This window comes from Arachis duranensis, chromosome 10 (genome assembly GCF_000817695.3).
Source record: "Arachis duranensis cultivar V14167 chromosome 10, aradu.V14167.gnm2.J7QH, whole genome shotgun sequence".
Taxonomy (NCBI): domain Eukaryota; kingdom Viridiplantae; phylum Streptophyta; class Magnoliopsida; order Fabales; family Fabaceae; genus Arachis; species Arachis duranensis.
In genome coordinates this window covers 103,954,097-103,965,899 of record NC_029781.3, presented here as the reverse complement: position 1 = coordinate 103,965,899, position 11,803 = coordinate 103,954,097, and the positions used below count along the sequence as shown (strand labels likewise).

The 11,803-nt window shown below is 28.3% G+C and overlaps 1 protein-coding gene across 1 annotated transcript; it reads right to left on the bottom strand.

Annotated features, from left to right (window-relative positions):
• Nucleotides 1-4,583: 4,583 nt before the first annotated feature.
• LOC107471738 (protein argonaute 4A-like) lies at nt 4,584-10,019 on the bottom strand. Its single transcript, XM_016091230.3, has 22 exons — nt 9,776-10,019; nt 9,473-9,675; nt 9,179-9,397; nt 8,959-9,095; nt 8,778-8,875; nt 8,596-8,687; nt 8,203-8,368; nt 8,001-8,117; nt 7,806-7,913; nt 7,638-7,700; nt 7,434-7,547; nt 7,191-7,356; nt 6,950-7,062; nt 6,725-6,862; nt 6,502-6,641; nt 6,349-6,414; nt 6,139-6,202; nt 5,891-6,002; nt 5,742-5,815; nt 5,381-5,475; nt 5,253-5,284; nt 4,584-5,057 (listed from the first exon to the last, which is right to left on the bottom strand). Exons 1-22 carry the CDS (start codon nt 10,004-10,006, stop codon nt 4,882-4,884), a joined length of 2,724 nt encoding a protein of 907 aa, XP_015946716.1. The 5' UTR covers nt 10,007-10,019; the 3' UTR covers nt 4,584-4,881.
• Between the last annotated feature and the right edge of the window lie 1,784 nt (nt 10,020-11,803).

Here is an 11,803-nt window from a genome sequence, read left to right as displayed (position 1 = left end):
TATTTTTACATATATTAACAATATTATATATAAAATAGGTTAATATACCATTTTTTATAATATGTTTTTATTATATATACTTCATAAAAAAATATTTTTAGCTGCTATTTTTAAGACTTACGTTATAACTTAAAAAGTTAAAATCAACTTACAATCTTAAAAAAATTATTTTTATTTTTACGTACACTTAATGAATAAAAGTAAACGAATAAACACCTTAATACTTATTTATATATTAGTATATATAAAGGCAGAAATTCTTTTATAGTTATAATGTTAGATTTTTTACCGGATTTTATTTTAAAAATAAATTGACTAATTTAAATTGAGAAATTGTAGTTAATACATAATAGTAGAAATGCACATGCACGTAACAAGTTTGCTGAGTCCATAAACAAACTTTACGTAAATATACACATTGACTAAACTTATTTATTTACATAAAGTTTGTTTATGGACTCAGCAAACTTGTTTACATTTTAATATGATTTGAATTGTATTAGTATATTTTTATAAATTTTAATCAATTTAATTTTATTTAAATAATTAGATTTTTAAATTATAACATTTGTATTAGTTTGTAATTTAAAATTTAAATAGATATATTTAAATTAATGATTTATAAAATTGTATGTATTCGTATTATTGTACCCATATGATTAATTATATTTATTCGATTTTTAAAAAATAACAGTGGTTAATTTTTTTATTTAAATACATTCATATTATTTTTAAATTAAAAGAATATACTTATTTAAAATAATATGAGTATGTTTATTTAAATTTAAAAATTTTAAAATAATAAGAGTATATTTATTTAAAATATTAAAATTTTAAATTTTAAATAAACCTACTTATATTAATTTTAAATTTTATTTAAAATAATACAAATATATTTATTTAAATTAAAAAATTAAAATAATAAGAGTACATTTATTTTAAAAATTTAATTTAAAAATAATATAAGTGTATTTATTTATTAGTTAAAAAATTAAAACAATAAGAGTACATTTATTTAAAAAATTTAATTTAAAGCACCTATTTTTTTACTTACATTTAATAAATAAAAGTAAATGAATAAACACCTTAATACTTATTTATATAGTAGTATATATAAAAGCTTTGGCGGGATTGTAATATATTTATTTATTTAACGAAATTCAAAATAAGTGGTTCAAATGTTCAATGAATCTGTACTAGTTGAACCAAGTACATTCATCTAATGACAAAAGACGAGGTTTGCTGGACAAGTTGTTAAGCATGATTACACATGTTATCTAATTCTGTTAACAAAAACACATTGTGTCAGCGACTCTTGGGTGAAGAACGGGTAAGTTAGGAACACGAACTGCACCCGAACTTATAGCTCTGTCATGGCTGGAAGGTCTCATCCGGTTCATGAAACAAAGTTTGTGCCATTTGAGCAGCCGTGAGCATAATAAATAGGATCAACTGCAATAATGAATTCAGTTAAAAAAAGATCTGTTCTGTTTCTTGTAAAAAGAGATATAAAGTCATAATGGTCATATATATGAATGTAATAATGATTAAATATCATACTTTTTAAATTATTTTGGATATTAATACAACATATATTGATTAATAGAATAGATATATAACAAATATTTAATAATAATAGATGATTATAAAATTATACAACATATTTCTTATCATGTACTCTCACGTACTCTCTCAATTTTTTCACTTCTTTTTACATCTAAATTTACACGATAGAAATGATTATAGTTACTTACCTCAATTCACGGTTTTACCATATTTTGTGTATATATATATGTATTATTTCATATATTTTTACTGTAAATTTTGTATTAAAATATAAATGACTGATTTAACAGTTGATATTATTACACACAACATAGTTGTTATTTTGAGTTATCAAATGATATAATGACAATCACTGAAAAAAAACAAATCTAAATAAATATCGTTATGATTGTAGCTAACTCTTAGTTTAAGACATTGACGAACTGAGATTCACTCGCTCCATTCCTAAATATAGCATTTGCAAAATACAAGTTTAGACCCATGCAAAGTTCACTGGTCAATTTGACAACATTAATTCAAAAACGAAAACACAACAGATTAATATTCTAAAAATTTGTAAATCATTATTAGGACTAATCTAATGTATGAATCCTCATTTAACTAATAATACCTGAAAATTGTAATTTGGTCAGGCTTCCTTTCCTTTGAAGAATGATATAAGTCCACAAGCAGCTTCCTAAAAAGAACACAACAATAGTAACATACATGAATCAAGACTAAAAAAATAATTATTCGAATTAAAAAAATAACGATTGTTAATTTTTAACTGACAAATAAATATATTTATATCATTTTTAAATTAATTTATCTTCTCTAGTGATATAATTCTCACTATTTTTTTTTTCCTACTTCTCTCTTTTCTCTAAAATAATAAAACATTAAGATCTAAAAATTTTTATGCTCTACTATTAGATAGAGTAGGAAAATGCACACGCGATGCGCGAGTTATTCTACCAAATATATAACCCTTAACTGTATACATATTCGTAAAGACACAAAATTTTAGTACTCATATTATTTTAAAAATTTTAATAATTAAAAAATATAATTTTAATTTTGAATTTAACAAATTATTTTTAAAAACGTAATGTCTTTTTTAAAAAAATGATTCCTATGTAATATTTTACTTTGTCAATTTTAAAAAATAACAAGTTGTAACAACCAATTTATACTTAAACCAACCTAATTTTACAGAAAAAAAACAATGGATAATTTTTAAGTCCAAATCAACAAATTTATTTATAAAATCACGTAAGTAATATCTTTTTTTATATATAAAATTATTAGAATTAATGTAAAAAATATAAATATATTTTTGACTTCCTGTTTTATTAGTACTATATATTAAAATCTATTATTTATATAAATTTTATATTAAGTATACAAAAATAAATACCATTTAAAAAAAATATTGAATTTATTTATACTATAATGTCATTCATGAAATATTCAAAATTTTAAAAACTAGTTTTATAGTTAAATTCAAAATATATTAAATAAAAGACAAAAAATTAAATTCAATATGTCTTACTATTTATGTGGTTAGGTGAAACTCTTGTCAGCCTGATCTTGTATTAGATTTTGACATATACATATAAAATATAAAATTAGAACACATCAATTTTTTATTAATATATGAACAATTTTTGTAAATTACATTTGTAAATAAATAATGAGTTGTAGTTTTATGTATATGAACATTTGATATTAGGTAATGACAATTTTAACTTAATTCTATTCTAAATATCAAAATAAAAAATCAAATAGTAAAAAATGAGTGTGTGACATAAAAAAATTATCATACGTATGACCATTTTAATTTTTTACTGCATTTTTTTCAGAGTATTAAACTAAAAGTAATAAATTAAATAAGTTTAGAGACAAAGATACTGTATTGATCTTATTGGTTTTAAAAAAATCCTAAAAACATATCAGCACTATTTATGGACAAAAATACTATATTAATCTCATGAAGAATGTTCATGAAGAAACTTCTCTTGGCATTTTTAAGTACTATATGAACCAACTCTTCAAACTCCCCATAAACATAATTTTTAAAAAAAATCTGTTACCAATTGATACATTTAGAAAAAAATTACAAGAAACAAAATATGAATTAAAATAACACATTTTTTCATAAGAGTAATCATTATAGTTGAGAATGCAATTTTTTTTCTCCAAATTAAAATTATATTTAAACTCTCACTTTATTTTTCCTTTAGTTAGGAAAGTAAATTTTTTTGGTAATTTCTTTTACCAAAGAAATCATTAGAATTAAAAGTTTTGCTCTTTTGGTTGTTGTAAGTTGTAACCTCTTGTTCCATCGTGTTGATTATGAAGGCTGGACACACTTATCGAGTAGTTAGACATGTATTGGTTACGTTTTATATATTAATAGATAAATAGATTCTAACATGAATATTATGTTATATGTATGTGATTAATGATCTTGTGTTTTATAATATCATATGATGAAATTATATCTCAAAAAATTTTAGACTCTACCAATAGTTCTTCAATGTTTACCTATATATACAGAAAAGAAAATGAATCCTGGATTATAAAATATGATATTTCATCGTATATTTTTTAAGTAAAATTAAGAGAATACATATGATAATAACTATTAAATAGTAAAAAGATTACATTACAACATCAATTAAAGAAGAGTGAAACATATTTTTGTTTTAAAAATTTGTTAAAAGTTTTAATAATACCTCTAATTTTTTTTTTAAATTTTGTGTTACGACTAATTTTTCAAAAATCTCAAAACTAATTCAACAACAATTTTATAAAAATAAGGTTAAACACAAATAAGACCTTATCATTTGAGTTATATAGCTCTAGGTGAGTAAAAAATATACTTTACTCATTAAAATTTTTTTAAGATTTATTACATATAAGAAAATATTGTCTTCCTTACTTAGCTAGGAGACTCATAAAATTTTCTCTTCTTTGATGGCTTGCCATTTTTATTAACCGCCGCATACTCATTTATAAAACTCAGTATTTGACAAAATAAAATATATCTTTGTTAAAATATATAAAATAAAAGTTTCTATAGAAGTTTTCGTTTTTAGCATTTAAAAAGGAAACTTCAATATCTAGTTTGCTACTTTTGTATTCTCAACAAATAATCTAAAAAAATTCCAAGAAATATATTAAACATAAACAGCACAAAAAAAACACCTCAAATTTTAATAATTACTCGGCCTAAAAAAGTATGAAGACTTGATCTAACTTGCTGTATTTAATTAAAGTAAACTACAGCTTGTAGCTAGAATTCAAAAAAGTCAGTGGAATATATATAATGTTTTAACAGAAGAACATTGAATTGGCAACATCTTGGTGAAGAAGGGGTAACTGAGGAACATGCACTGCACCAGAAATTGTAGTTCCACCATGGCTAGAAGATGTCTCAGACAGTTCATCAAACTTGATAAATTGTGCCATTTGGGCAGCTGCTAAGTGAGCATAGCAAACTGGAGCAACTGCAATGATGCATTGTGTAAAGTCTATTAAATATTAAATAATCTCAACCATATAGCTATCTAAAAAGTTCACCATGATCATGTATATGAATGTGACAAAATACATAATTATTACATTCTATTGAGTTTATTAAATATAATATTTAGCTACCATTTTCCTTTTTTGGGGGGGTATTTAAAGAATTTAAGTTATACCTATTGATATGGCAGTTGTGCTCCTCTGGTATCTGTTGAAAGTTCAGCAAAAAAAATATGATCCATTATTATTCATACACAGAGAATTCTTATACATGTAGCCAAGTTAATCATACTTAGTTACTTACACATAAGAAAGAGAATGCACTATTTCTTGCAAATCATCAGCAGAGAACCCAATTTCATCATGTAAAACTTGGTAATGAGTAGGTCGAGTTGTCCCCTATACAAATAAAAAAAATATATACAGAAAATATGTCACAAGAATTGTGAAAGTAAAATTCTTGCAAGAAATACTATTAACCAGCTTCACAAACTAACGAATAAGAACTTTTGACAATAATAGGATTTAAAAATTGAATTACATTGAATACGAGCTTAATTGAAAAAGACAGTTAGTATTACTTAAATATTAATGTAGTATCGGCATGCCATGGAAAATGGTTCAATAATAAAATAAATTAGAAGCCATTTGACAATAATACTTACAATCATGCCAGCATGAGAACACATATAAAAGTCATTGTTCTTAGGATGACAGATTTGGCTGTCAATAACAGTTCCTGCACAAAAAAAATCACAACTTAATATCAATTTTCATAATTTATTTTGCATATTCTGGTGGACATGTGACTGACCTGGTGGAACATTATCTGGTGCATTGTCCTTAAAGAACTTAGTGTGATGGTTCTTCTGAGCAACAATAAAAGTGAACTTGGGAGACCATTTCTCATCAAGATATTTGCATGCCTGAAGAGTGAAGACTTATTCAATTTCAATGGAATTCCCTCTTGTTTTAAAAAAATGATATATGCACAACAAAAATCAAATACCAATTTTTGTGTGATGATAACTGAAATCTAAAATGGCGAATCCAAATTAATACCTCTATGATTGGAATTAACTCTTCATTCAAGACCTTGATGAACTGTGATTCACTCACTCCATCCCTAAATATAGCATTTGGAAATTATAAATTTAGACCTTGTTTCTATATAATAAAAATGTTACATGCTGAATCAAGCATAGTCATTCTAAAATTTTGTAAATTATCATTAGGACTAATACATGAATCCTCAATTAACTAATCCAATACCTGAAAATTATGATTTGTTGAGGCTTCCTTTGATTTGAAGTTTCATAGAAGTCCATAATTAGCTCCCTGAAAAGAACACACAATAAAACATACATGAATGAGGACTTCAAATCTCTTCAACTGCAAACTAATGCCATTATTATCTACACTCACCTGATGATACCTTCATCTTCGGTACCATCATTGGAAGGAACAGGCTTAAATAAAGACTGAATCATCTCAACTTTTGGTGATTGAGTGCGAACTGCAGCTCTATAGCAGGATATTGAAGGCCATTTCCTTGAACTCACAACCTGAAAATGCACATCTAAGCATAGTGATTTTATTCTATCAATTAAGACTGAATGTGAATCTTGTTGCGAAAATAATATCATACCGCGGCAATAGATGGTACATCCGATCGGCCTGGTGATCCATGAGATACATCCATACCAAGAATTAAGGTAGCTTCATTATGAAGTAAAGGTATAGAAGGAGCACACTCCATTGACAGGAAGGAATTCATTCCACCAAGCTGGCATCACACAACAGCAAAATGAAGAACAGGACATGACAACTATTTCGGTTACAACTTAAAAAAAGTGAATGTAGACTAATATACCTTTGCATTAATTTTCAGGAGAACATTAGTAATATACTGATCATTAATTTTTGTTGGTGCAATACACTGTGTTGCAACTCCTTCATCAGCAAGACTTCTCCTTTTCCAAGGTCCTACAGAACAGTTGCATTAATTGAGGAATTGTATAGTGAGTACCAACAAAACTAAAAGATTATGTTGCTTGGGTAGTATCCAAAATATATATATATACACACACACAAATGAGACTTCTTGATCCTACCATAAATATCAGAATTCTTTCTCTCTGGAAGAATGCACAACAGAAGTTGAGGGGGACCAGGCAACTTGGACTTTACAAGTTGATACATCCTCTCGACCCTAAGAGGTGCTGGATCGCGCCTTGAACGACCATCTTCTTCGAATACTTGATATGGAGGGTTTATGTACTACAAAAGAAACCAAAAGTGTCAAATGAATGATGTATCACAACATCAACAAACTAAATTAGCCATAAAACTCTTACAATCCCCTTCATTTCAGCACACTTCTTGATGGTATTACACAAAAAACGTGTGTCACAGCGAGCTGAGAAGTTTACAATGGCCCAGCGCTCAAGCCTCATAGGTTTAACTAGTTTCTGAAATATGGCATTCAATGTTAGATAAACAAGTCTAACTTTTCAACAATAAGAATAGAAAATAACAACATTAAACAATACAAAATAAACCTTATTGTTGAAATTCCAGCGCCCACCCCTTGGAATGAAGCTCTCCTCATTTCCTACTACAAGCTGCAAATACAAGAGACACATGAGAACACCTTCAGAGGCCTTAAAATGCAATTGTGAATAAAAAACTAAACAGATTTGAGAAGCTGAGGAGATGAAAACACATACTCTTGGGGGCTGCAGAATACGACCTTCAACCCGAGTAAAATCAGATTCAATGGTAATCCCAGAAGAGCGAAGCATAGGCTCATTACCATATCTGCTGTTTCTTAAAGACTGCCAGAAAGTTAACAATCATTTAAAACTATGCACATCAAATACTTTTGTGTTGAATTGAAATTATCAGAGAAGTTCATTACGTACACCAGCCAAAGCTTCTTTCCTTTCATTGGGCTTTTGCCTTGACTTCTCAACTAACTGAGCCCTTTGCAAATTTGTCAATGCCTTGGTATACCGCTGCAATGAGATCAAGGTGCATAGCTGCAATGCATAGCAAGAACATAAGATTAGTGGTTTCCCATGCAAAAATGCTTTCAAAATCTATGGACATTATGTTTTAAGGCACCTCCACTGGAAAATAAGTTGGGCGCTTTGGCTTCCCAACATTGATGCAGGGAAAATCAGCAGAATAGGGCAATTCAATCCCCTTATGGTGTTTATAGTAATTGTAAACTGTGATTTCAATTAACCGTGGTTCGCCATTCGAGTCCTTCCCATCTTTCATTGAAAACCTGCAAAAAAACCCAAGTTCTCCTCATTGGTATGGGAAACATTCTAATGCTATAAAAATTAAAAAGGCCATGCATATTGCATTAAGATCAACCCAATTGACATGATGAACCTTTAACAAGTTTGAACAAAAGCTAGCAATGCTATTATAACTATCCTAAATTCTTACCTCTCCAACAAGCTATGCAAAGAAAACAGATTTAGCAACCATATTGTTTAAGCAACTTACTTCTGAGTCCTGCAAGGATTATCACTGAGTCCACTGATTTTGTACTCAATATTATTAGCCTTGATTCTGAGGCTTTTCAGCACTCTTTTTGCCTGAAGGTAAACAAAAACAAAGCATCACATTTCAATACACACAAACATCAGAACCTTGATATAATTAAAATAAGATAGCAATATTACTACCTTGGTCCAATCAATAAGATTTGGATTCTTCACATTCTGATTCTCACAAAGGAAGTCCAGTACAGGGCCAGGCTTTACAACCATAGTAGTTGACACATCTTTAAAAGATAAGAACAAATGGTGTCAATTCAAAAACACAAGGAAAACAGAATTTTCCATGCATGTACATTTAGAATCTTACCAATATTCAGAGATAAACCTCCTTGAGTAGGACGGAAACTTGAATGGAAACCACGGCAGCCTTGAACACCGCCTCCTAGGTCAGTATAATTCCTTGGATTGTCGTGGAAGAAGGATTGGCGGACAAGGAGACAGCCCCTTTAGAGGAAAGAAAAAAAAAAGTAAGGATCAGAATTTCATGGAAAAGAAAACAAGTTAATAAACAGGCTTTTGTGACATACTGCTTTGCTGCATGCTGCCTCAGTATGATGTCAAGGACCCTCAATGCTTCCTGGAAGTGCTCGGAATCTTGTCCACGCAAGGCATCTGCAATTGCTTGGATTGGGATTTTGGCTGCATAACTGATCACTGCCTTGATAGTTTTGGACTGAGATTGGCGCCTCATTCTCTTTTTCTCTCCATGAGAAGGGCTATCATGGCCATCACCATGCGTTCCAACCCTGACCCACAATATTATGCACTCAAAACCAATCACAACAAAGAATGCAAACCAATGAAATTAAGATGACATTTACCTCCTTGATGAAATATCCTCCAGCACAACAGTGAATTCCATCTTTTTCTCTTTAAGAGAACCAAGAGTAAACAAGCTTTTCTCCCCATCATATGCAAAATTCTTGTTTTTCAGTTCATCATATGTTTCATAAACTTTGTCTATGACCTTTCGGCCAATTCCCTTAGCTTCAACGGGATTGCCATCCTCATAGGACATAGCAACCTAGTAAGCCAACCATAGTCATGATTTGAACATGTTAATTAATAAACATGAAAGCATGCATATAAACTAAAAAAATGAAACAAGGAAGGAAAGGAATTACACTATAATGAAAGAAGAAACTGTCCTTTATGCCCACACCGACTCTAAAATGGTTACTTAGCAGCTGTATCTTCTGTCCCTTGGTCCCAACACCTCTTCTAACCATAGGCAAGAACTTTGTCTGAGATTCTTCTTTCCCTGCCTTAGATGCTTTCCCGGATTCTGCTTTCGTAGGAACAAAATTTGCAGGAATGATTGGTGGTGGAGGTGGCAATGCTTCTGAAGAATCCATTGATTCTTAAGTCCTGCTCTGGTCAAAACTATGTTAAAAAATGTAAGCATACTTGTGAAGTGCAGTAGAACAAATAATGATAACAATAATGGCTAGTTAAAATCATAAATGCTTAATCAGAAACACAAAAACATATTAACATAACCATTATTAGAACTATATAGAATTTTAAAGCATTTTGACTAAGCTAACCATGACAAACATCAACATAGAAGGTAGTATTGTAGTTGAATGAAATTGCACCATCCATGACTTGTTATAAAATATATTTGGTATTAAATTTTTATATTAAGTAAAAAAGCTAAATCATTTGAAAAGCAAAGGTATCCCTTAGAAAATTACTAAATAGCATATATACTTGAGTAAAAAATAAACTAGGTATGCATTGGAAAGTGACATCCCAATATTATAGCTTGTTGTTAGTGTTAAAGATGACTATATTTCCTAATATGGTATAAAACTACAAAAGCAAGCAAATTTTGAGTAGGTTGCATATTCATCATTTGTAAAACAAACATTAAGGATTTAAAACATTTACAATGAAAATATTGCAGGATCTTTAACTAAATGTGGTAGCCAAAAATAAATAGATGTGCCAGAAAAACCTACATTGCCACATTGGCATAAAAAAAATTCTTCTTTCTTTGTTTTTTGGTAGAATGACATAACTTTGGTTGAATATTGAATAAGTTTAGTAGTACTAAAAAAATACAAGAGTCTATTTTCAACTTCTCATGATGTTCTTCAAAGTAAGATTAAAAGAAAAAATATAATAAGTATTGATGCTTATGCTAATATACCAAAAACCTTCAACAGAGACCTAAACAAAAATAAAATAAAATAAAACAACAACAGCATTTAAAAAGAAAAAAAAAAGAAAAGCAACCACTGGTGATATATTTTAATGAAAGAAACATATATTATGAAACAGAATAGTTACTATGGAAACAGAAACTCATAACTCATATATCTATATTATAAGAAGAAGGAAGTTAAAATTTTTTCAGTCAAGTTATCCAAGAAAGAAGAAAGGCTACAACTTTAGAGAAGTTCGCAGCTGGATTCACATTCACGGAACTAACAACAAATACTTTCAAGCAATGTGAAAGAACGTAAACCACATAACAAGGATTCAAGTTTCAAAGAAATAATAAAGAGCTGAAACAAACACGCACAGGTTCTTCAAAGATTTGACGTTGAATATGGATCGATCGAGTTACATCAGAATACAAAGATGCATCACAGCTATTCTTACTAGCTCAGTATTTATATTAGTATAAAATTAATTAATTAATTAATTAATTTATTTATTTTAAAACTCATAGCTATTATTGCCTATTATTATTGTTGCCTTTCTGATTTCTGAACTTCCCGTCTTATTTGGTTTTTTAGGATTTCAAGGGATTGGATTTAAATTAAATATTCAATTTTTTTTTGGTGACTAATTAAATATTCAACTTGATTATGGGATTTGTTACCCTGAATATTTTTTAGCACAAAGATTGGGAAATAATAAAATTCAGTTAATATTTAATTAATTTAATTTTCGGATTTTAAATTTATAATTTTAGAAGTTTTAGATATGCTGATTTTTTTTCTAACAAAACAGTTTGATGAAAATTTGTCAGCGAAAAACATTCAGCGAAAAATTACATCATTAGATTTATTGGTCTTCAAAGACTTCTAAAACTAAACACATTTTATCCTTCATTAGTTTTTATCTAAAATTCTTCATAAATTTATTTTATACTTCTTATCTTGTAAAATTTATAAATCTGTCACAAAATTCTTAAATGA

Coding starts and splice junctions, on each gene's coding strand:
- LOC107471738 (XM_016091230.3), bottom strand. CDS start 10,006: ATGGATTCTTCAGAAGCATTGCCACCTCCACCACCAATCATTCCTGCA. Junction 8,876..8,958: donor AGGTTTATCTCTGAATATTG/GTAAGATTCTAA, acceptor TATCTTTTAAAG/ATGTGTCAACTACTATGGTT. Junction 6,203..6,348: donor CAACAAATCATAATTTTCAG/GTATTGGATTAG, acceptor TGCTATATTTAG/GGATGGAGTGAGTGAATCAC.